At 40.3% G+C, this 27,390-nt stretch overlaps 3 protein-coding genes across 8 annotated transcripts in view; 1 reads left to right on the top strand and 2 right to left on the bottom strand.

Annotated features, from left to right (window-relative positions):
• usp48 (ubiquitin specific peptidase 48) overlaps window positions 1–10,897 on the bottom strand; it is a 13,331-nt gene extending 2,434 nt beyond the window's left edge. For 2 of the 3 annotated variants that reach the window (XM_024269158.1, XM_024269160.1), the window contains exons 1-20: window positions 10,744–10,897; window positions 10,215–10,352; window positions 8,540–8,660; window positions 8,306–8,447; window positions 6,884–7,011; window positions 5,951–6,075; window positions 5,464–5,572; window positions 4,934–5,067; window positions 4,752–4,837; window positions 4,141–4,320; window positions 3,631–3,768; window positions 3,407–3,556; window positions 3,115–3,315; window positions 2,677–2,788; window positions 2,445–2,587; window positions 1,188–1,262; window positions 981–1,105; window positions 477–599; window positions 347–408; window positions 157–267 (exon numbers count right to left, since the gene is read on the bottom strand). In XM_024269158.1, the coding sequence (XP_024124926.1) occupies window positions 157–267; window positions 347–408; window positions 477–599; window positions 981–1,105; window positions 1,188–1,262; window positions 2,445–2,587; window positions 2,677–2,788; window positions 3,115–3,315; window positions 3,407–3,556; window positions 3,631–3,768; window positions 4,141–4,320; window positions 4,752–4,837; window positions 4,934–5,067; window positions 5,464–5,572; window positions 5,951–6,075; window positions 6,884–7,011; window positions 8,306–8,447; window positions 8,540–8,660; window positions 10,215–10,348 (2,399 nt within the window). In that variant the 5' untranslated portion in view covers window positions 10,349–10,352; window positions 10,744–10,897. The remainder of the gene's footprint in view (window positions 1–156; window positions 268–346; window positions 409–476; window positions 600–980; window positions 1,106–1,187; window positions 1,263–2,444; window positions 2,588–2,676; window positions 2,789–3,114; window positions 3,316–3,406; window positions 3,557–3,630; window positions 3,769–4,140; window positions 4,321–4,751; window positions 4,838–4,933; window positions 5,068–5,463; window positions 5,573–5,950; window positions 6,076–6,883; window positions 7,012–8,305; window positions 8,448–8,539; window positions 8,661–10,214; window positions 10,353–10,743) is intronic. The other variant, XM_024269159.1, reaches the window with a different exon arrangement.
• A 1,669-nt stretch (window positions 10,898–12,566) lies between these two features.
• Window positions 12,567–21,136, top strand: zbtb40 (zinc finger and BTB domain containing 40). Of its 3 annotated transcripts, none has more exons than XM_024269162.2 (12): window positions 12,567–12,657; window positions 14,004–14,204; window positions 14,323–14,792; window positions 14,863–15,050; window positions 16,130–16,337; window positions 16,406–16,762; window positions 16,829–17,035; window positions 17,114–17,278; window positions 19,031–19,245; window positions 19,777–19,933; window positions 20,061–20,284; window positions 20,391–21,136. In XM_024269162.2, the coding sequence occupies exons 1-12, from the start codon at window positions 12,596–12,598 to the stop codon at window positions 20,601–20,603; spliced, it is 2,667 nt and encodes an 888-aa protein (XP_024124930.1). In that variant the 5' UTR covers window positions 12,567–12,595; the 3' UTR covers window positions 20,604–21,136. The 3 variants fall into 3 exon arrangements, with proteins under 3 accessions (XP_024124930.1, XP_024124929.1, XP_024124931.1); XM_024269161.2 differs by having other exon boundaries at window positions 16,403–16,762; XM_024269163.1 differs by having other exon boundaries at window positions 12,656–12,785; window positions 16,403–16,762.
• Window positions 21,137–23,109: 1,973 nt separating this feature from the next.
• LOC112145767 (cytochrome b561 domain-containing protein 1) lies at window positions 23,110–27,122 on the bottom strand. Of its 2 annotated transcripts, none has more exons than XM_024271207.2 (3): window positions 26,249–27,122; window positions 25,835–25,872; window positions 23,110–24,547 (listed from the first exon to the last, which is right to left on the bottom strand). In XM_024271207.2, exons 1-3 carry the CDS (start codon window positions 26,403–26,405, stop codon window positions 24,041–24,043), a joined length of 702 nt encoding a protein of 233 aa, XP_024126975.1. In that variant the 5' UTR covers window positions 26,406–27,122; the 3' UTR covers window positions 23,110–24,040. The 2 variants fall into 2 exon arrangements, with proteins under 2 accessions (XP_024126975.1, XP_024126976.2); XM_024271208.2 differs by lacking the exon at window positions 26,249–27,122 and adding an exon at window positions 25,950–25,974.
• Window positions 27,123–27,390: the final 268 nt, after the last annotated feature.

The raw sequence follows: 27,390 nt of genomic DNA, 5'->3' as shown, positions 1-27,390 counted from the left end.
CTTTGCCATATCGCCCAGCCCTAATTTAGATAGTTAGAATTCACAGAGATTTGTTGTTTTAGTGCTACAGGGGAAGCTACATGCAGTGATCCTGGACCCTGAAACCCTTTTTCCCATCATCACTCAAAAACAGAGAACAGGAAGCTCTGAACTCACTGCTGTGCCTCGCCGCTGATCAACGAGTCGTAGGTGAACATGAACCCCCCATGAGGGCACAGCAGGAGGCTGTTCCCCACATTAGACACTGGAGAAGATTTGGTGGGCCTCCTGCAGAACACACACAGCTATAAGATCAGAACTTTACTCCTGAAGATTGGAGAAGAACGTTGAGCTAAAGAAAACAAACCTGATGAACTTCCTCCACTCCTCCACGAAGAACAGAGGAACCACATACAGAACATCCGTGTTCTGAGGAAACAAACCCAAGTCAGAGGAAAGCTCTCAGAAAAGGAACAGAGACATTGTTTGGTTCTGACCTGAGGCCACTTTGAGAGCATGGGCCGGTTCTTCTCATGGAAAAGGTTGAGCAGCTGGTTCTTCTGGTCAAGCGCCATCATCTTACTGACAGCCTCATTGTCCTTCTCCTCCTGCTCCAACGTCTGGACACAAAGAGGAGGCGACAGCCTTCAGCCTGCTTCACCGACTGATTGTTTTGCTTTCATAACATTGATATCTAAAAACCAAAACTGAATCGGAACAAATCTAAAATAATTCAAAGCGAGCTGAAAATTTTACACAAATGTATAAGTTACCATGTCATATTTTACAATCAAACATTTTTCAAGAACATCTGATGCATCAACGTATGTCTATTCACGGGAAATGTATGCTTCTGCTCTAAAGTGAGTATCTTTTAAGAATATCTGGGGATTTGCAAGATCTTAGGTTGATAGTTTGTTTCATGACACCTTCCTTCTAAGTTTAGTTGATCCTGAAAGCTCCTACAAAGTCAGAGAAAGAGACCGAAACTGTTCCCTCACCAGACACTGTCGACAGGGCTCCTGCTTCTCCGTGAACTCTGGCGCTTTGGGGAAGTACTCTCGAAGCTTGGACCACACTTCAGGAGAGACCAGCTTCCGCTCAGCCTCCAGAATGCAAAGGCCTCCTGGGGAGGAACAGGAGGTTTGAGACGCACGTTCCTGTTACAAAGGCACAAAGGTCTCAGTGGAGGCGAGCAGCAGAAATACCGTGACTGCAGAGGATGTCCTCATTAAAGGTCTTCATCTCCTCCTCAGTGTTTCCCGACAGCTCTGAACTGAACTCTGCAAGGAAAAACGAATCATGTCAGAGCATTCTCAATTACAGGAACTGAAGAGTCTCAAACTGTCTAATCATCAGCTGAAAGCATCAGAAGAGCAGCTCGTCATCCATCAGTTGGGTAGCCTTTAGCTTAAATTATCAGACAGATGACGAGCGGTATCTTGGTCTCCTTCACCTCTTCTTGACCAAAGTAGCTCCAACACCATGAAGATTGTCCTCCACTGACATCACTCACACTTCATTCAACTTGGTTTAGATCACCTCTCATGTTGGTCACATCTCTTCACTGTTGCTTCAGGTTCTCCATCCTTTTCATTCTTCACCAATTACCCTTTAGCAACGGGGCAGAGTTCCGACATCAAGTTTTATATGGATTTGTTTGTGCAATTTATAGTTCAATTAATGAAATATTGATACTTTTGTTAAGTTAAAAGACACAGTTTTCCACATAACTAGCAGTGTTAGGTGAAAATGAAGCATGTTATCTGCTTTCAGCATAAGATTGTGCTGAAAACACAATAAAAAGAGACCAGCTTGACCTCCATGCCTGATGAGGTCATCACCTTTCACATGATCAATACGATCACATTTTGTCAAGATTTTTAGGGACTTATTTTGTTTGTTTTCAATATTAGGAACGACAGGAAAGCAGCAATACATGAATTATGATCATACAAAGGAGGCTTCTTTCTTTTATGAAGTTATTTCATAATAAAAGTGCTCCATTGCTCCATCTAAACCCGTTCTTTTCATACGTTTCCCCATTCAAACATGTGACGTGTGAGAAGTGTAGCTGACAAACAGTAGAAATACCAGACACAGATAATGCATGTACACTTATACTGACAGAATCATTTTACAACTTTGAAACTCGTCCAACCTTGAAATCAATATAAATGCTAATTATAGGGATAGTAGATAATGAGTTTTATTTGGTGAAAAGCTGCCCTGCAGTTGTACACACAGTAGAAAAGAAACAAAAACTAGTTATAAACAGAACAAGGTCACAGCATCATCTGCCTCTGCAGCATCACTTCTGTCAATCAGCCTTTCCTCCACTTTCCCCCTGGAGGTGTATCAGAGGAACAGACCATGAGATTTATTCTTCAGCTTCAAACTCCAATGCTCCCTCAATGCTTCCTGCCTGTGAGTCTAACCAGACACAGGAGTCTGAGCACACTGACCTTTGATGTTGTTAGTGTGTGGTCCCTGCCCGTTGGTCTGGCCATCGCTGAGTTTGCCTTCGTGCTCGTCTTCTTCCAGCTGCTCCAAAGCCAGCTGCCTCCAGCTTCTCAGGGAAGCTTTGCCCACCCAGTAGCCCTCCCCACTGAGACAAGATCACACACAGACGTTTAAAAAAGGGTCTTTTAACTCAACTCCATTGAAGCAGCTGCACTAAAAAGAGGCTGGGTTTACCTGAGCGAGCGTTTCACTAGGTTGGACACCTCCTTAAAGTCTTCATTGAGCTGGTTTTTGAGCCGCAGGACTCGGCATCTCCAGCTGACACAGTCTCTGCACAGAGACGAGCCTGCACAAACACAAGTGTTACATTTAGGAGAATATTACTGCAAACTACAGAACTATTATACTAGGAAAAGAGTACATGTAAACCACAAAAGCATATCTAGAGTTTTTTTTTCATAAAAACATTAAAAATAAATCAAATTTGCTCACATACATACAGCTGCTGATAAAAATGTGCTTCCATGAACTGATCGACATTAACACCCAAGTACAGTTTTTCTTTTTTTTAACTTGAGGTACCAGGACAGTTATACGAAGACAAAGAAACATAGAAGCCTTGCTGACTTTCACAGTGACCGAAAGTGTAGATCTGAAGAAACTCCTACTAACCATCCAGCCTGGGCCCCCCGCCATATCGCCTGTAGAGCAGATCTGCGGCCTGCAGGGACACCCTCTTGCAGTCCCCCACCTTGTCTGGGTGCAGTTTTCCGTGAGTACACAGGAAGAGGGAGGTGTCGATCTCCTTTGTGGCGGTGGAGTCATCCAGCCACTTCTTCAGCCAGTCCAGAGGAATGAACTCGTACTGTTCACCTACGAGGAGGGGGGGGGGAGGGGCATCGTTAGTTTTTTAACGGATTCAAGACTTCCCTACAGTAAACATTTGAGGAACAGTTTTACCAACCATCTCTTGCGGGCAAAAGCTCGTACAGCTCTTTCACCTCTTCGTGCTTCGCCTTGCCTTTGTCCACGCTCTGCTTCCGCATGTCGGACATCTCCATGCACCATTCCTCAAACCTGTGGTTGTCTCGGTCCACCAGCCTCTGAAGGAAGGCTGGATCGACACACAGGAGGACCGTCACAATGCAGCTTCCTTATTTACATTCTCGTCTGACCCTTTTGACTCACCTGGCACCTCAACACTGGTCTCGGAGGGCTCCAGGTGCTCCTCCGCCTGGACCTTATACACCAGCATGTAGGCGTTTCTGGAGCAGTGGTAGCCTTTGCTGCACTTTGGCTTCCGTGACTGAGATTTCACCGCCTCAGCTGCATGAGATGGACACCGGCAGGAAAAAAAAAAAAAACATGTAAAATGGCAATCCTGTTTGCCCACTTGACATATCTGGACATCCTAACTGAGTTTAGCTTCATTACAAGAGGACAGCCATTTATTCAAAGACTGTTTGCATTTATTTAGCTACCCAGCTTAACCTCAAACAAGAATTCATTTGGTAAAGGCTTTTTGCTAAAGACGATTTCTCCAAAAAAAACAAAACCATTACAAAGTTATGATAGATAAAAGAAGAGTTTCATGTTAGGAGGAAACCTGGTTCATTTAGTTTCCGTGGTAATCAAGCTGTCCTCAGGAACAATTACTAAGGTCACACAAACACACCTCGCCTTCAAAGAACTGCTCACCAATGTCTTCCTCAATACCAAGCTGCAGCTTCTTCCCCTCCATCTTTTCAATTTCCTCATCATTGAATTTGTACCAGTCACCGGTCAGAGCGTCCTTCACATGGGCGATGTAGTGTCCCGAGTACGCACTGATGCCCCGATGGATCAGCACTGCGCTCAGTTCATACACACTCTTCTGTCCTGCAGAAACACACAAACACAACCTTCATTATTCTCGTGAGAGCAACAGGTTTAAATCAGCTATGAAAATAGATGCAAACAGATTCTAAAGCACATTTACACTTAAAAATAAAAAATTTTCTCACAGCAAAGTACATGTACATTTAAGGCTAAAGGCTGTGAAAAAATGTTACAAAAATCAGTGAAAATGCAAACACTCAGCATGCATGATATGACATTTTTGGATACATATTTTAGAGCACAAATTATTGGATTTTATATTTAAATTATATTTTAAAACATAACAAGTCTGTCCTGCTGTAGAGTTGACAATGAGTTTGTGATATTACACGACTTATCACCCAAAACCAGACCAGCCACATGCAAAGACATGGCAGATGGGTGACACTCCAGAACCGAGGTTGTGGGACTTATTTTAAAAAAAAAAGTACCTGGTCTTGCCTCCAGGAAAGGCTCCATATCCAGCTGCTCAGGAAAACTGATGAAGGTGTTGAGCTTCTTCTTATGACCGGTTTGTCTGTGGAAAATGGCAAAGATGCTTGATCACACTATCAAACCTCCATCATCATCATCATCATGGACCTGAGCCGTGCTCTCAGCTCGAATGACGGACCTGTCAAAGACGAAGCGCATGAGCTGCAGGTTCAGGGTCGGAGGAAGGCTGTTCAGCTTGATCCTGCGGGTAGCGTTCTGTTTACTCTGACAGCTCTCGCAGAAGTAACGGTTCTCCCCATCCAGCTTCTCCTCCTGTAGGTGTGGAGATGGTAACCATGGTGACAAGACATCAAATAGGTCAAGAAAAGGACACACTTCACCTCATCTTCAGTAAGACTAGAGGCAGAGAGGAGCGTGGTGTGGTAGATATGTGGTGTTGATGTTTCATGTGAAATATCAGCTGATATGAAGATGAGAACAGACGCAGGCAGCTGTGAGGACGCCTGAATGTGGCGAGGAGGCCCTCAAGCCGGAGGAGCCGTTTTGTGTGACTCACATTCTGGAAACAGTGATGATGAACTACAACAGGTACATGAGTTTTTTAGCTGATTGTATTTCTGAATCTAAACCCGTCTGATTGGATAATTGTGGTAATGTGATTAGTCATTGAGTGTGTGGTGGGAAAAGCGGGAGGCATTCTAGACTCACCTTGAGGAACTCTGTAATACACTCCGTCAGGTTCTTGTGTCCCTGGATGTTGAGCTCCAGCTCATAGAAACGAGACGGCAGCGCTGACGACCGTCCACACTGATCACACCTGCAGGGCAGATAGTAGATCAGCAACTTTCCTGAAGCTGCCGGATATCTGAGGGAACTAAATGTGGCCACGTCCAGTTTTCTGATTAACTTTCAGATGTTGGCGGTATGTCTTTGGGACCTGCTAAGGGCACTGTTTTTGGTGCATTCATACCACGCCCTCCTTGTGTATTTCTGGACACCCCCAGTTTGTCAACTGCTCACTTTATCCAGAACAGACAGTCCTAGTTTTGGGGATCTTTTGAAAATGATTTACAAGCATTTAACAGATTTACAGCATAACTGAACTGAGTCCACGGGAGCAGCTGCTGATCATTTCTTCCATAAATGAAGAACTGCGGTGCATTCAGCTTCTGACGTCCGCTCTGTAAAAACTCACTCAGTCACATAGAAGAACTGGCCGCAGAACTGCTGCTGGATCACATTCTGAAGGTTAGGGTTCTTCTGCTTGGACAACGTGTCCTCCAACAGAGACAAGAAAAGCTTTGAAAACTCCTGAGCATCCTGAAAACAAAAGATCAGAAGATCAGAGATGGCACAGGAAGAACCGTACAGTAACTTCTATCATATGTAAAGTAAAGGAAAAAAAACTTCAAGAGAACCAATGAAAATGTTTATTTCTCATTAAATTAAAGGTTTTAGAATGAGTTTTGTGTTTCCCTGTACCTACTTTTTTTAAGTAACATCATTGAGTATTTTTCAGCTAAACTTGTTGCTAATTTATAAATCAGTCCAGTCTATGAACTACTCAATGCCTCATCTCTGAAGGCAGATAGATTTAATGTTAATGGAAAAAAAAAGTTTTTGCTTTTATGAAAATGATTCCTTTTTTCCCCCTTATCATAGGTGAATCATCATCTTTCATCTTTTTACTCAGTCATCCAGATCTGTTTTGGTTATCTGATGAGGAAATTCTGTGCTGAATTTTTCAACTGAATATTTTCAAAGTTTTAAACAGAAGTTAGAAAGTTATAATCTGACAACTTAACCAGACAAAAAACACCAAACATAACCGTCAAAGGGCCAATGGCTAACGTGAAATATGATTGATTTGAACAAATACAAAAATTAGTACCAGATAAACAAGATCAACTTTACATAGACTGAAGGAACTGATTTTAGACTTTATAAGAAAGAAAAGTGGGATATTTCACCAGCAGTTTACAATTCAAAGTACATTAAATATTAATAATATTTTTGCAAAAGAATTTTTAAATCTGTGACCCTAATAAAAATAAAAATAAACTGTCCAGGTGAGAGTTATGAAGCAGAGATAAAATCTGTGAGCTAAAACAGCATCACTTTGTTTTACCTGCTGCTGTCCGGTATCCAGACCCAGAGCTTTGACCAGCCCTGACGGATCGATGTATTTTCTGTTGCTGTTCTGCAGGAGTGCAAACAGATACTGCAGATGCTCAGAGATGGACTGAGGGTCGTAATCTGAGCGGGGTACAGAGAAAGATTATGTTCAGACAGTTATCAGAACAGAAGTTTCCGGTTCAGTTGATGTCTCTGGTTATGGAAAAGTATGGCTGCAGGTCACAAGAACAATAAACTTTCAGGATGATGATGCTGCCAGACCACACAAACAGTGAAGACACTTCACATCGGGTGAAACTATCACACAAAACCACATCTTGTGTGACATATTTAACTGGGATTTTCAGAACTTTCCCATGACCTTGTTGCACAAAACCAGGATCATTGTAGCAAAGTCTGGTTCCCATGGAGACATACTATGGGCTATTGTTTGTAAAATATAAACAAATGTCAGCTAAATTTAGCTCACAGAAAAGAAAATAGCAAGGGATAGATGTTCTCCGATTGTCCTGGTCCAGAGAAGGTTAATAATTAATTGAATGTAATTTGTAATTTATTTTTCTGTCTGTACATTTGCTTTATGTAACTTTGTTGCCTCTTATTTATATTTTTGAAAGACTGGAAAGTTCATTTTAAAGCATCAGAGGTGGCATTGACAGGTCTAATTAACAAACCAATAACGATGCGTTCACTGACACTGACAAAAAAATAAGAAAACACCATCAAGTCTATTTACATGCATAAAATATTTGATTGTGTGCGTTTTATTTTTGTACTTGAGTAACTAGATTTTCCATTCAAGGGAAAATGTAAAAAGGGCAATTTCCTGTCCTCATTAGATAACTGCAGTTATCCTAAAATGAGCAGTCAGATTTTCATCTGCAAGGGACAGAAGACTCAGACTTATTTAAGGCAACTGTTGTTTCCCTCTGGGAACCGCAACAGTGATGTTTACTTTAGAGACATAGCTTATCATGAATCACTTATTTCTACTTTTGTACAACAAGAAAAGAAGAAGAAAATATAAGCAAACAGTCAGCGCAATATTTACCAATAACAGACTGGTGGAGGTTTTAAAAACTAACTAAAGTTTCAAACCTACATAACTAAATAGGGAAGTATGCTCTCCCTACTTCCCCATTGGACTTGGATTAAAGCGTGTTTTATGAGGATCACATTCAGTCAATTTGAAAATGTATGATTACTCCCAATCACCTGATTTTAGTGGATGTGGAAATAAGAATACTTTAAGTGGTTTAAATGAACTTTTTCAAACCAGAGCTCTTCTTGTTTATTTCTAACAAGCTGCTGCTTTGAGCGTGAAACTTCAAACACGTTTCTTGTTGGCCTACATGTATCCCATGTACACCTGCACAGGGTTAGTGTATCCTGGTGTGGAAGTCTTTGAATGCACCTGTTTCAGTGTCATGCTCCTGTGCTCGTGAATTGTGGCATTGATAGAGAATCCTCCGAAGCTCCAGGTTATGGAACCACACCTGCAGGAATGTGTTGACGTAACATGTTGCACCGAGGTTGGTCAGTCCAACAAATGTGTTCTGGAGGGGGAAGCAGCAGACACGGACAGAGGAAGTGAAATACAGACACAATGATTTAAAAAATATATATTTTCAGAAGATTACAGACAGACCTTATCTCTGCGTTCTGAATTTGGGTCGTCGATGTTGTGGAACGTGTTCTCATCGATCTCCCCGAGCCAGGCTTGTTCGCCAATCCCCACAAGACAGTTGGGATTCCCTTTGCAATTTCTTCTGTAAAATTAAACGCAGTTGATTCATTTCCAGTTTCCCAAAACTAACCTATGTCAAACTTTTCATCCCTCGTCTTTCCCAACTGGACTAGCATCCTAAGAACAATTCAAACACAACCAGAATCAAAACACCAATTTTGTCAAAGGTTGGTTAATCAAATAAACGTAGTAACTACCAGTTAAAGTGTAGCCTTAACGGTTCAGTCAGTTTCCAAGCATCTGTGCTGTCTGATAACAAAGACAAAAACCATGTAAAAAGAAACAAAATGTATTAGAATCTCTGTAAAACTAACACTTTATGAGAGCAATTGGGAGGAAAAACAAACCTAACATCTGATAACTGACTTTCTGTAGGGACAATGATGGCGTTTTGAATGTTTGTTTTATGCTAAACGATCACAGCATACGCATTAAAAGTAGTCAACACAGACTGAGGCAAAAGGCTCAGTCCTGCTGTTGCTGTTGTTGTTGTTTATTTTACAGAGATCAGCATGACTCTGCAGGAATGTGCACTTAATCTGACATGATGTTTTTTTTTCCTTTGCAAGAGGAAACTTAGGTATGCAAACAGCAATGTTTGTGTCCAACAATTTGCTATTCTGCTGTCAAACTATGATATTTAAAATTTTACAAATGAAACGCCAACAGAAAAAAATAACACTGTGGCAGTCGAAAATAAAAAACACAGAAGATGGTATTATTAATGATTAAGATTTGTTTCCAAAGAAGATTAATTTTAAGAATTCTTGGTAAAACCCTACAATATGGTATGAAAAATATTACTTAGAAGGTGAGGAATCAATTAAGAAACTATCCTAGTAATAAATCCCCAGGAAGCATCTTTTGTAGAAACATAAGCAACTTAATTTCATTGAATGTATTTACTGTTTAGTTCAAAATAGAATCTAATAAAAACAGACATTACAATACTTTATAGAAAAAAAGTTGTAACCAACTATGTAAAAATGTGTATATATAGAGAATAAAACAATATAAACTAAACCAATTTTGACTCACTGGGTGGGGTTGTGTTTTATTCTAAAACATTTTTGATGACAATACCCAAGTTCAAAATATAAACATTTCTTTCATTACTCAGTAGTATCATGCCCATCCGTTTTTTATATATTTAATTAAAATTAATTAAATAAAACATTTTAATCAGCAGTTTTGCTTTCTTATAAATTATATTATTTTTTTAGTAAGTGTTGTTTTGGTTTTATAAGCTGAATTCATTTATTTAGGATGCATTTCCTATCTTTCAAAGTTGGCGAAACCATATTTTTAAGTACCTGTTAGTTTCGAATTACCTTCCCGTTTGCTGATCATGAGAAAATCCATTTGAATGAATGTTTCCAAAATGCTAATTTTAAACTAAACTGTAAATAAAAATAATGAATGAATGAATTGGTAGCTTGACCAAACAAAAAAAAAAACGTGTGCCTTTGTTGAAAATCGGTTTTCATTTTTGGTAGACAGTAAACTTTATAAAACTGTGGACAAAATGACAAATGCACAGACAGACATCAGCAGTATGAGTATGAGAGCTGTGTACCTGCAGGCTCCTCTCTTGCAGGCCGGGAGGTTAATGCGATATGCTAACTCGATGTGCTCCTGCGTGATTTCTTCTGGTTTCACGTTTTCCACCCAGCGCCAAGCTGCCTTTTCCAACTGTACACGAGGCGCCATTATCCTGCAATTAAACGATCCCCGGTGTTTGAGCGCTTTTACGCAAATTGGCTAATAAGCAGGCTAAGTGTTCCACGGATGCTAACCCAACAAGCTAGCCGGAGCTAAGCTAGCTCCCTGGTTCTCAGAGGACAAAAGTACGGCTTTCTGGTCGAACCGACAACCTTATATTATGCTACGCTTTACAACACAAAGTCCAATGAATAAACACCTAATCCAGGCATCCGGTAAAACTCGTACCATTGTGATTCTCGAACAAAAACAGCTTTACCAAACTCACAACTTAAGTCCCCCCGCTAAACTGCAGCTAGCCCGACCGGCTAAGCCTCTTCCTTTTTACCGCGAATTGACGACAAAATAAGAATTTATTATGTTAAATACAAATATGCCCGAACCTCTCATGAGTGCCGCCACTTTATCCGCACACTTGTGTATTTTGGCATTTTATGTACGGCTTGTTTTAGATTTAGCGCGCTTGCGTCAATTTATAAATACATAATTTCTGCGCTCAAAATCAACACGACGTCACACAGTGACGCAGCAACGTACGCAGTTTTTTTTTCTAAAAACTTTATTATTGATTTTACACACCAAAATGTGTTTGTCAAGGGGGAAAAATAAAGTTTTTTTTCCCCCACATTTTTTAATTAAGGGTTTTAGGTCTCAAGTGTTTGTTTTAGATTTAAAGCCGTTTTTTAAACTTAATTGGACAAATTTGAAAATGGTGTCACTGGACAAATCTCCCCCCAAACCTATGCCTAAAACAATAAATTTCCAACCATTGTGTATGCTTTTATAGGGTTCTTTTGAAAAAAAAAACATGATTTGCAATGCCTACTTAATCTGACACAGAATTTAAAATATAGAATAATATTTTCATGTTATTATTTTCACTGTTTAGATCAGAGATGAAAATGAGTGAGAGCCAACCATTCAGTCTGCATATACTCTTATAAAAACATTAAATACAGTAGATCAATTTAATGAAAATGTCACTGCTGGTGAGTCTTTTTCACTTCTTCTCATTTAAACAGATATAGATCTATATATATGTTTACCTAAATTAATGTGAATTTCATATTTGATGACCAGAAATAAAATTAAGAAAAAGTCTAAAGAAAGAAAAAAAAAGACACGTCAACATGAAATCTTATATTTAAATTATATGAATAGGAAAATAATACAAATTGTTATCTTACTGAGAACTAGAAACGGTTTTGATCACTAAACAAGTAAATGTGTTCTTCTTGTTTTGCTCGTTGTTGCCATGGGTTTTACAACAGCTTACAGTGTAATTTAACCATTCACAATCAAGAAATAGTACACATAAAAAAAGTAATGGGGGCCGCAGCTTAACACTTTTATGACAGGGACCTGCGGGCAGGTGGAAATTTGAATGCAGGTCGCATTTAGCCCACTGGTCAGATTTTTAACATACCAGGTTTAGACTTATCTTTACATATATGGCAATGAAGACAAAAATATATTTGTTCAAGATCTTTTTTTTTTCAATATGAAAGATTCACATTCTTTCAAAATTGCTAATTCTTTACAAAACTCACTCACAAAAAAAAATATTGTACAATACATTGACAAAGAATCATACATTAAAAGTTAAGTATAAGAATAAGACGACATAACTCTATATACACTGACTACTGATCAATCAGTTTAAAGTAACTTTTTAAAATAACATTTTCCTTATTCGAATCTATCCACATCTCTGTCATTTTTTATGTCAGTATTAGCCTAATTTTTTTTCCTGACAAGGAGAGAAAACTTTAGTCCAATTATGTGGTCCTCTGTGTAAAAAAAAAAAAAATATCACAGGCTTTGATAAACAGAACAGCTGCTGTATGATCACTGGTGATCAGAGCCACCACAGAATATTTAATGTGTGTTTGCTTTACTTAATCAAAGTGCTTATTTTATGATTAGTTCCTAGTTATTATTATTGGATTTATGGTTTAGGCTGTGAAATAGGCTACCATGTGATGAAAAATTTGAACAAACTTTTAGCAAAATAAACTAATTTTGCTCTACAAAAGCATAAAATATTAAATGGCCTGCTAATTGCATTAAAAAATATAATAAGATGTATCGGTCCTTTTTATGGGAGTCCTGCAGTATATACTTAAGGAAAACAAGAAAATGAATTGACACGTAGAGAACATTGAAAGTAAAAAAAAATACAGTTCTCATTTACAGTCAATGGTAGAGAATAAACAACTGTAACACGAGGGAACCATGACATGCAGACAAGCCGAGCCCATTTCCGTGCTACACCGCATGTCGCCATCTTCAAAACGGTAAAGCTTTATTGCGCATTTGTAGCTGTTCGCGAAGAAGTTTAAATAAAGACTTGGATTTTTTGAATATACCCAGGATTGTGTTCACGGGGCGGTTTAAATAAAGATTTGGATCGTAGTAATTGCAGGTAAAGTAGTTTAAAAACAGTATTTACTGAGCAGTCCGTCCTTTTGTTAAAACGATAGGCGGGTTTCTTGCAGTTCTGTGAATGTTTGAACAGTTTATGGTTCTCTCCATTTGTTTCATAGGTTCTGTGAAAGGGACCTATAGAGTCCTCTGAGGAAAAAAAACAAGCATACTTACTGTGTCCTTCCACACACTTTTGTTAGGCAAATTCAAGTGAAGGTACGCGATTAGACAGCACAGAGGACGTATCTGTTTCAGGCTAAGCAAGTCCAATGTACTATTTTCTAAATCTTAAAAAATATATATATTTTCGGGCATAACAATTGCTTTCATTAGATCTGTATATAAAAATTAATTTCGTTTAAATGCAACAATGTTCAATGAAGCTATTGATTTTTCAAAAGTAAAATTGTCTTCTTTTCCACCTCAAAAGTATCTTGTTAGTCTTAAATATAAAGTTACATTTATTGATTGATTTTAAATCTAGATTTAAATATAAAATTGTTTTTCATCATCTAATATAATCTAATTGTAAATGGAAATTTAAAAAAGATTCAATTTCAATTAAATTACAAATAAAATAGTATAGTGAATTTGTAAATGATACTGTTCTGGCTGAGCCAATGTGTAATTAAAGATTATCATTTGAAAATAGTTTTTGTTCATCCTTTATGATCTCTGATTTCAGGTCAGTAAATGAATGAATAAATTTATATTTTTTAATAATAAACATATTTTCTGTATTTTGTTCTGCAAAAAATAATGGTATCATAATACATATTTACACAATTAAATACACAAGGACAAAAAAGCTACTTCACAATAAAAAAGGTGATTGAAAAGTTTTATTAGGTTGTAATACATCAAATTTGTTACAAAAATGAAAACTAAACGTTCATTTTGAATTAAACATCTATTTAATAAACAATTTACACCAAACATTTTAACCCTTGAAAGATTAGAACAAAGTAAGCATGTCAGAGTAAGATGTGTCCTTTAATCCTCATCACTGGTGTCATCTAACCAATTAGTAAGTCTGCCTTTTTTTAATATGCAAAAATGTAGCATACTGAGAAAAAAACAGTACTGGCCCTACCATGAAACATGAAGGATTATGGTCTGGGCTTCTTTTGCTGCATCTTTCATATGTTGTATTAGTATAATGCAATCTCAAGATTATCAGTTCGGTTTTCATGAAAAACATTATTGTATTTTTCAGTTTAAAGTTGAAGAATCGGGGCCCCACCCCTACCACCTCCACAGTAGCCATGATGGAACTACCCAACTACAGCAGCCAGCTGCTGCAGCAGCTGTGGGCCCTGAGGAAGGAGGGCCACCTCTGCGACTGCACCATCCTGGTGGGGGACACTCATCATCATGCCCACAAGCTGGTGCTGGCTGCCTCCAGCATGCTCTTCAGGTATGCCACCTCCCCATTGACTTTACCACAGAAAGCTGCAAGAGCTGTCTTTAGTGTGGAACATTTCCATACGCTTTAGCTGCTCTGTAAAGAAAGTTTTTTTTCTGTGGTTTTGTAGGTCACTCCTGGACGGATCTGACACCATCTCCATCGACACCAGCGTGGTGTCTTCGCAAGAGTTTGCTTGCCTCTTGGACATGCTCTACACGGGAAAACTGCCTCTGGGAAAATACAACGTCGGTCGCATCGTAACGGCCGCAGACAACCTGCAGATGTTTGACGTGGCTGTCGGCTTTAAAAGTGTCCTCTCCACACTGGTGAACCAGCAGAACCCTGTCCCAACCAAGCCTGAACAAACCACAAGACTCAGCGAGTCCAGCAAAGTCCAGACGGAAAGCTCAGAGGGCTCTGTAACCCCCAGCAAAGACAAGCCGGCTGCAGCAGTAGAGGAAAAGGAGAAGGAGAAGGAGGAGGAAAAGAAAGAGGAGAAAGAAGATAAGGGGGAGGAAGAGGAGCAACGTTCCTGCACAGATGACAATGAAGGGCCGGCAAGCAAAAAAGCCCGTGTGGACCCAGTTGACCTCACAGGTCTTTCCCTGAAACATGAGCTGAAACATTCAGACGTTCAAAAATCAAACATCTGCTTGTCCGCTCACAGGGCCGGACCAAACCTCGGGGGATGCAGAAAAAGACCACTGCACTCCTTCAGAGACGCCGTGCAAAAAAGCCACTGAGGGTCTCCTTAAGCACGCCTCTCCGCTTAAGGAGTTCCTGGCGACTGTGCCCTCAGTCCAGGAGCTTCTAAGCAAGGCAGCAGAGAATCTCCTGAATGAGAAGGAAAGTGAGGTAATGGGTCACTCCGTTGTCTGTAGAACTACTTGTAAGGTATTTCCTTTCTTTTGTCACAGCTGTAGTGAAGCTTTGACAATTCAGACCACATGTGTCAAAGTCAAGGCCCGGAGGCCAGATCGGGCCCCCCGGGTAATTATATCCGGCCCTCCAGATCATTTTATTTTATTGATATTAATGGCCCAATGTTATCTTGCCTCATTTCCAACTTGTATAATTTTGCGCAAATATATTTTTATGGAAAGTAAAATATTCAAAGTTATTTTAAGATTTAAGTTGATTTATTTGGGAATAATATTCCTGCCTTTTTATTATTCATGATTATGTTGAAATGTTTAAAGTTTTAAAGATTGGCATTCTGTTAGTTTTTTGGACTATTTTGGCATTTACTAAGGTTTTTAGAGTGTTTTGAAGTTTAGCTAAAATTTCAGCTGCATGCTCTCTTTTTTAGCTAATTTAGGCTTTTTTAGGCTGTTTTGGAGTTAGGCTAATAGTTACAGGCTAGCTGTTTGGGGTATTTTAGACTTTTTTTCAGTTTTTACTGTAATTTTTCAACTACAGGATAGTTGTTTTGGCAAGCCTGAGTTTTTTAAAAAGTTTTTTAAGGCTAATTCGGCATTTAGCTAATATCTTAGCTGGCTGTCAACTTCAGCATTTTCAGCTATCAGCTTCAGCGTTTTTAGCTATCAGTTACAGCATCTTCAGCGGCCAAACTTAGGTTACAGCATTCACACTAGCATTATCGCAGGTAATGCCATATATCTAGTTAATATTAATGTTAAAAAGTTATGGTTTTAAAGTTATACAAATTTAGTTTTAGAGTGTTCAATAAATGTTTATTCTTTGGTGTGTTTTGGATTTTGGCCCCTTGTGCGATTGAGTTTGACACCCCTGATTTAGACTGAAGTCTTTGTGGAGAGGAAAGTATTATCTGCCAAACTTTCAAAATAAAATCTTCAGGAACTGGTTGATAGATTTATTGTTCATTCATGAACTTATCTGAGGCCGATTGCTGATTAAGTTGTGGGAGCTGGACCTACAGGATCCACACTGACCTGCTGCCCATCTGCTGTCAGGTCGTCTGTTGCTGCTGCCAGGAGGCAGACCCCACCTCTGCCGCGGAGAAGCTGGTGAGCAGAGTGAAGGATGGAGGGATCTCTGAGGGAGGGATGCTTCAGCTCCTCCGGGCGGTGAAAAAGAAGGCACCATCCTCCTTTCCCTCATCGCTGCTCCCTCTGCTGGAGGGTGGGGAGATAAGTGCGCCAGCTTCCCCGCCAGAAGCAGGTGAGGAGGAGGAGTCAGAGACATCTCTGTTGTTGTCACTCATCTCACCTTTGTGCGCCTTTTAGCAGACTCAGGGCAGAGTGATTCCAGAGAAGAGGAGCAGCCGGATGTCAAGGACGAAGATCAGAACAAGGAGGAAGAGGAGGAGGAGGAGGAGGAGGAGGAGGCAGGCTCTACCTCCCCGTCCAAGCGTTTCTCCTGTCGTTGGTGTAAGAGGAACTTCGAGTACAAGTGCCGCATGATTGCCCACATGAAGCGCTGCTCCATGTCCAATCAGCGCGAGCAGCAGTGTCCTCAGTGCCCAGAGAAGCTGGCCAATCAGAGAGCTCTGCGGCGCCATCAGGCCGAGGCTCACCCCACCCCCACACGCAGCAGGAAGAAGGTGTCCTGCGACCTCTGTGGGCGGAGCTTTGCACATCCATCAGGTGAGGTAACAGAAGCTGTCTTGTTGAGAAGCCGTGAAGCTCCGCTCTGACCCTGTGGTGTTTTAGGTATGCTCTACCACAAACGCACAGAGCACTTTGATGAGAGGCCGTTCGCCTGCGACGAGTGTGGTGCCAAGTTCGGGGCCAACTCCTCTCTGAAGAACCACATGAGGCTGCACACTGGAGAGAGGCCGTACCTTTGCAAGCACTGCGACATGAGCTTCAGCGTGGCCGCCGCGCTGGCTTACCACACCAAGAAGAAGCACTCTGAGGGTAGGGCTCTATCCAAAATCCTCCTCAGCTCCCTGCGGCTCAAGCTCTCAAGTTTCATCTTCTGCTTCTGTGTTTCAGGAAAGATGTACGTGTGTCAGTACTGTAAGGCTGTTTTTGCTCAGTCCATCGAGCTCACGCGCCACGTCCGGACTCACACCGGGGACCGGCCCTACGTCTGCCGGGAGTGTGGCAGAGGCTACAGCCAGGCCAGTGGCCTTACTGTCCACCTGCACACCTTTCACAGTAAGAGCACGCCCTCCACACATTGACTGTATGTGAGACTGTCTATGAGGAAGTATCCACTGGTTCCAAGAAGCTAAAATCCCACAGACTTCTACTGAAAAATAAACAGCTATTACTCATTATTTCTATTTGTCAGAAAAAAAACATTCTTGCTCTTCTACTTTCTTCTAAAACGTTCTTGCTAATCCTATTTTTTTCTTTAGATTAAGTTAATTAAGAAATAAAATGAAAAATAAAATCCCTCAATAAAAGTACAAGGTGCTCGCTGGCCCATATGTCAAATGGTCGAAACATTGATACATGATATGTTCTCTTGAGCCCGTTTTCAAGAGGTATGGGTGTGGACTTCCAACAAGCTCACTCCTGATTGGCTGGAGTGGTTACCATAAAAATGTTGACTCAGAACGACTTGAACAAACCACTGGCTATGTCTGAAATCCTTCTCTACTCAATATGACATTTTATATTGCTGTCTGAATCTACAATTCCAAAATTGATTGTCCTAGAAATTTCAAACTGTGCATCACTAGATGCTCACTACATTATCAAATATAGGCCACAATGGATTGGGGTCAAACTATTTTGCCAAAAAAAATGTGTTTAAATGTAATTTTATCAGAACACAGTGGAGTCATAAATAGACGCAGTGAAATGTTTGTGTTTATTAGATTTTCACTTTGTGAAATTGGTGACGTTATATCTGCCATTTAAAAAAAAACAAAAGAAAAGTAGTGAGCATGGTGTCTGAATTGTTTTTAAAATCCAACGACGTATTTAGTCCCGCGCTATATTGTTTTTTAGTAGTTAGAGATTAGGGTAGGAATTCGGACATAGCCCAGAATTCCGAAATCAAGTGCCCTAGAAATTTCCCAGAAGTCTTTGCAAAAAGTCAGTGTGCATCGATGCTCACTACATTGGCGAGTACAGACCACAATACATTGCGTTTGAACAATTTTTGATAAAATAAAAAATGTGTTTGGATGTAATTTTTGATAAACCATCAACAATTTCATCATCAGAACACAGTGGAGTCACAAATAGATGTCGTGAAATGTTCGTATTGATTAGATTTTCACTTTGTGACCGAATGGTGTCTGAATTGCTCTTAAAATCCAGGGCCCTGCATTATAGTTTTTAGTTGTTAGGGATTAGGGTAGAAATTCGGACATTGCCACTGCTTACTGACGATGTCCGGCTCCAACATGGCGGTGTCTATATCCTGGAAAAATGGGAACTTAATTGACTTTGTTTGGTTGAAGCCAGAAGAATGCCATTTTTATGGGTGATGTCACACTCGCTTGATCCAGTTCCGTTGTACAGTCAATGCTTCCGCAGAAAAGTTACCTTTCAAAGTAAGAGTAAATAGTATCAAATAAACTACCATTATTATGAGGAGCTAGACTTTTACTATAGAGCACAATTTTGTTTAAAGCAGAAAGCATAACCCTTAAAATACAAGCACATCTTTCATATTTTTCGTAATAAAAGCACCTTCTGCAGTAGATATACTGTCTGAAGTAAAAGCGGAACTTTCACAATAAGAGCATTGTTTTTACAGTAAAAAGCACCTTTCTCCAGATAAGTAACCTTTCATTTAAAAAACTCAAGTGGTTCTTGAAGTATGAGAACACCTATCACACTAAATACATCACTATCACAGTAATAGACTTTAAAATCAGAACATTTCTTTGTTTCTGTTCTATCAGAAAAAGCGTTATCTTTCTAAATCATGTGACCGTTTCTTGTGAACAGACATGGCAGAACCGCATGATTGTCAGAAGTGCTGCCTCAGCTTCCCCTCTCTGGAAGAACACCAGCAGCATCTCCAGGAGTTCCACCCAAAGGATTTCCATAAGTGCACCATGTGCGACAAGATGTTCAGCAGCCCCGCCCTGCTGGAAAAGCACAGGGCCACCCACGTTGGGAGCAAACCATTTTCCTGTGAGCTCTGCAACAAGTCCTACCAGGTGGGAGTGAGTTCAGGGTTGAGATGTGGTCTTTAGGGAGAATCAGACAAGAATCCACACATGGAAAAATGTTAAAGCTTTGAAAAGTGAGTGATCAGAAACAATTTTATTTAGTCTCTAATGGACTCTACTAGAGGTAATGCAGTGGTCAGTGGAGGTCCAGGAGCATGCACAAATGTGTAAAGTCTTGGTGGAGATGATTGATCAACAAGCAACCATCATCTCTGCTGGAATTTAAATCTTGAGTTTTGTCCAAATTCACTCCCTGGTTTGCGCTCTATAGAGGGCATTCACAATTTTGTTGGGATGTCTGAATCTACAATTCCAAAAGCCAAATTCCTTAGATAGATTTCCAAATATAGAACACGAGGTATTGTGAGAATGATTTATTTGACAAAAAAAGGAGGAAACAATATGCACAAAAGAGATGGCCTATAAATGTAAGGTAGTATTTGGAGTTTTAAAAAAATTGTGCTGGATAAAGTGAATTCAGACACTTGGTTTTCTCAGCTGCTTGTTTTTGTGCTGTAGCAACTGTCCGGTCTTTGGTACCACAACCGAACCAACCACCCCGACGTGTTTGCCAGCCACACCCGACAGCTCAAGACGCTGGTCCAGTGTGACGTCTGCTTCAAGTTCTTCCCCAGTGCAGCCAGCTTGTCCAGACACCGGACTGCTGACCACCAAGGTGAGGATCCAGCTGCTGCTCCTCCTGCCAGCTGTATCTCAGTTCATCACAGAATGAGGAGAAAGCATAGATCTGCATGCGTGTGCAAATGCAGAGATGTCTGACCGTCCTGACCTGTCTTCTACAGACTCCGAGACATCTGTCATGCGCTGTCTCTTCTGTAAGGAGGTTCTGGACGAGCAGCTGCAAGAGCACGTGTGCAAGCAGCACATGAGCCAGAGCGGCGATGCGTTCAGCTGCCCACTCTGCTCCCTGATCTGCAGCTCTATGCTGGAGCTGCAGGAGCACCTGCTGTCCTCCCACATGGACCAGGAGAGCAGTGCAGACCAGCAGGCCTCCACCTCCTCCGTGGTGAGTCCTGCTGGCATTTAGCCCCCACTTTTGAGGGGCGGAGCTAACTTCTCCTATCAATCACAATGTGAGTTTTTCACATAAAACACTTTTTTTTTTCAACCAGGTTGATTCAGCAGAGGGAGTGGCCAAAGACAAAAAGGTGGAATCTAAGAAACCATCAGAAGGACAGCAGCAGGTGGGGATGGGCCGACAGGTTCTGGTCGCTCTCCCAAACGGAGGTGGGGCAGGTGAAGTGGTGGAGGTGAACATGTACGAGCTGCTGGACAACTCTGTCACCTTTGTCTGCGGGGAAAAAACGTCTGAGCCTGACTCGTAGCTGGAACCCCCCCAAAAAAATCTCTACTGTTAAGAGAGTTTGACAATGCAGCAGTGAAAACAGTTAATATTTGATCTTTGCTTCTGACTATGGACTCAACAAGTTACACACACAAGTCTGAGTACCACAACAGGACCAAAACCACAACACAGTTGTGTATTAGCTGGAGCTTTCTTACTTTAGGATTGTGGCCCAGCATTCTGTTCATGTTAACGTTCACGTGTTTGCTTCTGGAAGAACCAGCGGTCCTTCACCACGGTGACAGAGGTCACCACTGTGGTCCTTCACCACGGTGGTGACCTCTGTCACTGTGGTGAAGGACCACAGTGACAGAGGTCAGCTGCTGAAGGAGAATGTATGTGGTGGTAGAAGTTTGGTTTTCAAATTCTATCCTTAAATAACATTTTGTTGATAAATACACAATTCAAAGTAAAAACTGTCCTTTTTCTAGTTCCTCCATTTCACTCCACACATGCACCTCAGCCAGTTTGTGCTTCACAGATTTTTTTTAAATAAAGAGGAAATTGTCTGAATTCTTCTCTTTTTTTCATATAATTGTGAATGAGAAGGAGATTTGACTAAACCAAATCCAGGCTGAGTCATTCCAGATACTCTAATAAAGGGACCCAGTGCCTCGCTGCTTGACACTCACCATTAAGGGGTTGGAATGGGGGGTTAAGCCACCAAATGGTTCCCAGGTATAACTGTGTCTGCAGCTCACCACTCCCCCAGGGGATGGGTTAAACGTGGAGAACAAATTTCACACACCAAGGTGTATAAAAACTAATGGGACTTTAGCTTTAATCTCTAACCTCATCTTTTGGATGCAAGAGGGACTGAGATGTTTAGCAGAAGTTGCTCCACTCAACAACATTCCTAAATATGCGCAAATCTTAGCACTTCTTAAATGAAAATGACTAATGTAACAACATTTAGCTCAAAAAATTCATCATGTGACACATGTTTATGCATATTTATTTTTGTCAAATCTATCTTTTACTTTAAATGAGTCAATGGCAAATGCAAAGGATTTCTATCTTTTCCTATCACATGATACGATACGCGTCACAAGGTCAACAAGTGGATAACTAAAAGATTCCTCTAACTTTGTGGTGATACATTACCATCCGTTTTTTACATAAATGGATAAAATCTAGATATGTATTATTCATTTGACATTTAATCTCTTAGGACCCGATCTCTCGTTTGATATGCCTTTTTTTTATTTGTAGTTATTTGAGCCTATTGAAACTTGTTTAGTCTAAAAACGAGGTATCATCTTTTAAAATTATGTAATTTTAGAGAAAAATTATGTCCACATCAGGTCGGAATTTCTTAAAACACAATAAAGTCACCAATGTGTAAGAGAATATTAAACAGTTTACTTCCACACTGAACACAGCTGTTTTCTTTCCTGTGGTCAGTTTCAAGACTCTGTCCCGCGTGACTCTGTCAGTGATGCCAGTCCATCTCAGGACTTTGGACCACTGCATCCTTATTTTTGGTAATCAGAAACAAGACTTCAAAATACAGACAAAAAAAAGATCATTTTCATCTTACTGATGTGTTGAGTAGGTGCACACTCCTAGTCACAGTGATGTGGAATTAGAGTAAACAGAAACCATTTTCATCAAGTCTTTATCATTCTATTGTATTAGCAATGTAACTGCACCAGAATTAGCTGTGAACTACACTCGCCTGTCTTGGGTGCATTTATGCTAGCATATTAGCATTTTTCAACTAAGCTAAGTTCCCTTATACTCATATGTGTACACAGTGTTAAGCAGCTCACTAGATCTGAACAAGTATTTGCACTTCATGACAAAGTTACAATGCTATCATGTATATCTAAACAATAATACGCTATGAAATATGTTTTAGCTTCAGCCGATTTAATTTTCTTTTATTCTCTGCCATTTTAAATTTTTTTGTAAATAGTTGTATAAGCGTCCACATAGGGCTCCAGTTAAGTAGAAATAACTACTGTGAAATTATAACCCAAAATGTGTTTTACATATATGTGAACGCCACATCTTAAGAGGTTAAAACTATAAATTTAAATGTCTCTTTTTTTTCTCACATTTTTATTTTAAGCAAAAATATGACAGAACAGCTTCAAACAAAAAAAATCTAACCTTAGACTTTTTTGTTTTTTGTGGTTAAAAATTGTGTCAGTTTAACCCTTCAACACCTTAACCAAAACCAAAAGAAAAGAAAATAGATCAAGAAAAACCTGTTTGTTTTTCCATTTCTTGTTTCTTTGGGCGAGTAATGCATACAATCAATGGTTTTTAAAATGTTTTTTTCTAAAATGTACTCAACCATTCAGTGGAGAAGGGAGTTAGAGGGTTAAGTTTGTTCAAGTACTGTTTGCAGTGGTGAGAGAAAAAAAGGGTTTAGTGCACACAACACACATCTCTCAATGTAGTTCACCTCCAGACAATTGTAATTGACCCAACTTGGTAAAAGCAAGCTTGTGATTAGATGTCTTTTTTTTTTTTTTTTTGCACACGTACATAAAAAGGCAAGTATGATAGAATAAACAGAAATAATCAATTATTCACATCCTGATTGATAATAAACCCTTAAATCTTGTTGGCAGGTGTGGTTTAGAACAGATACTTATGTAACTTTCATGACTAGATCTTTTCTTATGCGAATCTGTATCCTTAACATCCCTAGAAAAAAAGACACCAGCCCCCAGTGGTCAATTGAGGGACTGCAACTGTTGGTATTTCCAGGTTGGCCTCAAATGATGGTGATGAGACAAAAAAAAGACTTTTTGTAGAAACTGAGAAAAATAATTTATTAGTGAAAGTAACATCTGTCATCTTTCAGTAGTTACTCTAACTTTCACATACACCTCTCCCCACATATAAAATTGTCCCACTCTAGTGTTTATTCTACAGACTTCTGGTTTTCATGACAAAAGTATGATTTGTTTTTTTATGATTTTCAATGTGTTTTCTTATAAAACAAACCAAGACAAATAAATACATTAAATCAAAGTAACATCACTTAATCTTCCAGTATCCACAGTATGCACCCCCACACACACTTGTTTCTTTAATTAGCTGCTCCTTTGTGTATAACAGTTCATCCATCTTCATGGTTACTTTCATTCAGCAGGACAGGTTCAGGCGCACAGCACCCATATCAGTGCACAAAAATCTTCTTAAAAATCCTCCTATTCTGAAATCCAGCAGAGTAAAGCAGATCTGATTCTACAGTCTGCAATCCCTGATCTTTAGTGATCATACTGAGGATGAAATCCTAAAAGCCCTTAGACTAGATGAGAGGTAAAGAAAACATCTGCAGCAAAACCTGACAAATCAGACCCTGAAAATCAATAATACATTCAAACTTTGAGATTGTGTTGAGAATAAATACACCGACTGTTCAAAGCTGAACCTCTCCCCACCAAAGTCTGCTGCCTCCTAGCTGCTCATCTTCTTGCGGGGCAGGTAGGCGTTTGTGATCTGGTTCATCACTACCAAAGCAGGGAAGAAGGGCAGCAGCAATAAGACCCACCACACAGGTCCCTTCACGCTGGCCTGGAACCAGTCTGAGAAAAGGGCGGACACCACGGTGACGGTGGCCAGCAGGTAAACCAGCAACCCGCAGGTGGCGTGGTACAGCTTTAGTCTTGAGGGGGGCAAGGAGAGGTGCAGCTCCTTGTGGAAGGTCACGGAGATGCCGAAAACCGCCTGAAGTAGGGTGGAGGCCAGAGTGCAGGAGCCCAGCAGACTGTGCCAGCTGGTCAGGTGGGGGTGCTCTGACACCGATTTGCTGGCGACGATGAAGCCCAGGCCTGTAGCTGCAGCAGTCAGAACCAGAACCTGACACAGCCAGTGGACCCGCACCTTCCCCTTCCGAGACTTGAAGCAGAATGGAGAGCCCTCTGCAGAGAAGAGCAGCACTCCCTCCGTCATGAAGACGCAGAACTGCAGAGAGAGCAGCAAACATGATCGGATTTGTCAGTCGTGGTGTTTTATAGTGAAAAATTGGTTGTATTTTGAAAATAAACCAGATTTTCTCATGTATCTTAATGTAACTTCCTGCCAGAATTGACACATATCGGTCTTGGCTCACGCACAAAACAGACCAGACTTAGAAACGATCCGCTGCACGGCGTAGGCCCTCCGTGGAGGACAGCGCCGATCAAATTTTCAAACAAACTGGTACTACTGTGTTTTGAAAAGAAGTATCCAAACATATTAATATGTCACTACAAAATCAGAGTTTCTGATTGGTCAAAGTTCGAATAGTTCAACTTTTGACAAGTGTTTTAATGCTGCACATTTTGTACATGGAGTATAAAATCTTGCGCAGCTACGTGTAGATGCCAAAGTTTTGCACATGGATGGCTAATGGGTTCATTTTGTAATGAAATTTCATCCTGAAATGGAACACCATATGATCATTTCAGGATTTATTGAAATAAGAACATTGTATTATGGCTCTGAATGTTTCTTTACTCTTCAAAGAATTAATCAATCTCTGTTTTAAATATTCTCTTCACTTTCATACCAAATCAATTTCATTGAGACACGCGCACCTTCCGGTCTTTGCTCAATAATTCACGTACAAACTAGTTCTTCTAATTTGTCGCTCGCTTTCTTTGCACATCCACCAGGAAATTGTTTGATCCTTTTTTTTGGAGCCGTCTTTGATACGTTTAGGATTCATCCCAAAATGTGCAGATTCCTAACCAGAATGTTCTCTGGCATATACCACCACACAAACTTTAAACACTAAATCCTAAAAGAGCCCAGTCACAATTAAAGCCAGACATCTAAAGTAATGAACACCAGTTAGACCCGGCATTTATTAGAGAACTATTAGAGACCGGCCACTATTGGGAGATATACGTGCGTTTACAAAGACTTTTAATTGGAAGTGGTCGCTTGAACCCACATTTTCAGTGTCAACATAGCATTATACTACAGAAAATAGTTTATGTTTGCATCAGTCTCCTTCTGCAGTGACCTGTGTGTGTGTGCAGAAGAACTGAAGGAGCGACTCAGCTTGAATGACTGCTGACACATCCATTATTCACAGTGGAGGAGTGTGGATACAAAGACTGCAGGACTGAGGTCAAATGAAACCTGCAGCTCATCTTCAGTTTAACCAGATGATCTCTGACAATGACCTGGAAAGGTCAATCTATCCATCACAAGTCCCAACTCCTCCTGCAGTGTGTATGTGTAAGTGGGTGTAAGTGTACTTACAGCAACAGTCATGCACACTGGATGCCAGGAAAACAGGCCTGACAAAAGACCACAATAGATGATGTTAAAAACAAAGACAAGCAAACAAAAAAAAAACATATCGGACCACACAAACCTGTAACCATGGTAACCTCAGACTCATCTTTAACACAATGCATTACACAGCTTCTGCTTTTGTGTTTTAAGACGCTGCTCATCTGCTCAGACTAAACCTGAGGGACAATTCACCTGTCAGACATAGACCTGCAAGCAGAGCCACTGTTCACCTGTCACTAAGGCGGAGCTTCAGTTCATGTCAGACTGGTATGTTGGTCACCTGTCAGACATGGACCTGAAGGTAGAGCTTCTGTTTTAACATTCATGGCAGAAACTGTGTTTATCTGCCTCTATCTCACATGACAGTGAGGTACTCACTCGTTCCAGGTCTAGACAGCACGCTCACGGTAATCGTCAGGGTCAGCGACGTCAAGTGTGCGGAGAACACGGCAGCCCTGCGCATCCACGCGTACAGCCAAAAGTCCCGCATGCCGAGTCCTTCCCCCACCGGACTGTACTCCACGTCCGATGGCATGCTGCTGCCGAACCGGGGAAGGGAAAATAGAACCGGGTTCCTCAGAAGGAGAGCCGCGTGCGCACTGTCAACATTCCCACTTCCGGTGTAGTTCTTGTCCGCCGGTTCTGACGCAAGCCGGTCCAGCTTGTCCCCGAGTAGCGTCTCCCTCAGAACCGGTCCAGCCGGTCTGGTTCAGCCTTTCACAATTAAAAAAAAAGCTAGTGTCGAGACCACTGACTGTATATCTATGGTCCGAGACCAGCGCGGAGAGTGGAACCCGGGAACTCGAGTAATTTGACCACTTCCGGTATAGACTATTTATAAGATTACGTCACCAGGAACCGAGAATCTCCTGCTCAGAAAGCTTTTCAAAATTAAATGCTTTTTTTTTCGTTGCTGTTTTTTTTTCTTTTTCCTAAATATGCTTTTTTGTGCTATGCTTAAAAATAATCATTCATCAATCAATCATCATGGTTCTTTGGTTAAAAAAAAAGTTGTATCATTACACGTAGCTGTAAATTAAAAAGTAAGTAGAAAACAAAAAAAAGGAAAGTAGTCAATCAATCATTAACAGTTCAGCTTTGAGTAAGACTTAAACAGATTTTTTAAAGATCAAGTGGAAATAAGTAAACACAACCAGAAATCATTTTTGAGTTTCAGTGCACCAGTGTTAGAAAAATAAAGTAATGGTTGCTTAACCAGCTCCGATTTCAATGTAGTTAATTGCTTTTACAAATGTCAGGCTGAGATGCAACATAAAAGGTAAAATAAACTATTTGTTCTTTAAATCACTGCTGACATCACTTAACCCATTACTACTTTTGTCTTATTTTGAAAGGACTTCATGAGAAGCTGTCTAAAGTTTTAATTCATATTTTGAAAAAAGGCTTTTAAAAAAGTTTTATTTATACCATATATCAAAATCTAATTCATAGTTATTATAATTGCAACGATTAAATATTAGTGGAAATCAGTGTCTTATTTTTCCAAAGCGTGATTTAAG

Source organism: Oryzias melastigma, linkage group LG5 (genome assembly GCF_002922805.2).
Source record: "Oryzias melastigma strain HK-1 linkage group LG5, ASM292280v2, whole genome shotgun sequence".
In the NCBI taxonomy this organism is placed as follows: domain Eukaryota; kingdom Metazoa; phylum Chordata; class Actinopteri; order Beloniformes; family Adrianichthyidae; genus Oryzias; species Oryzias melastigma.
The sequence above is the reverse complement of the archived record's forward strand: the minus strand, read 5'-3'. Positions and strand labels throughout refer to the sequence as shown.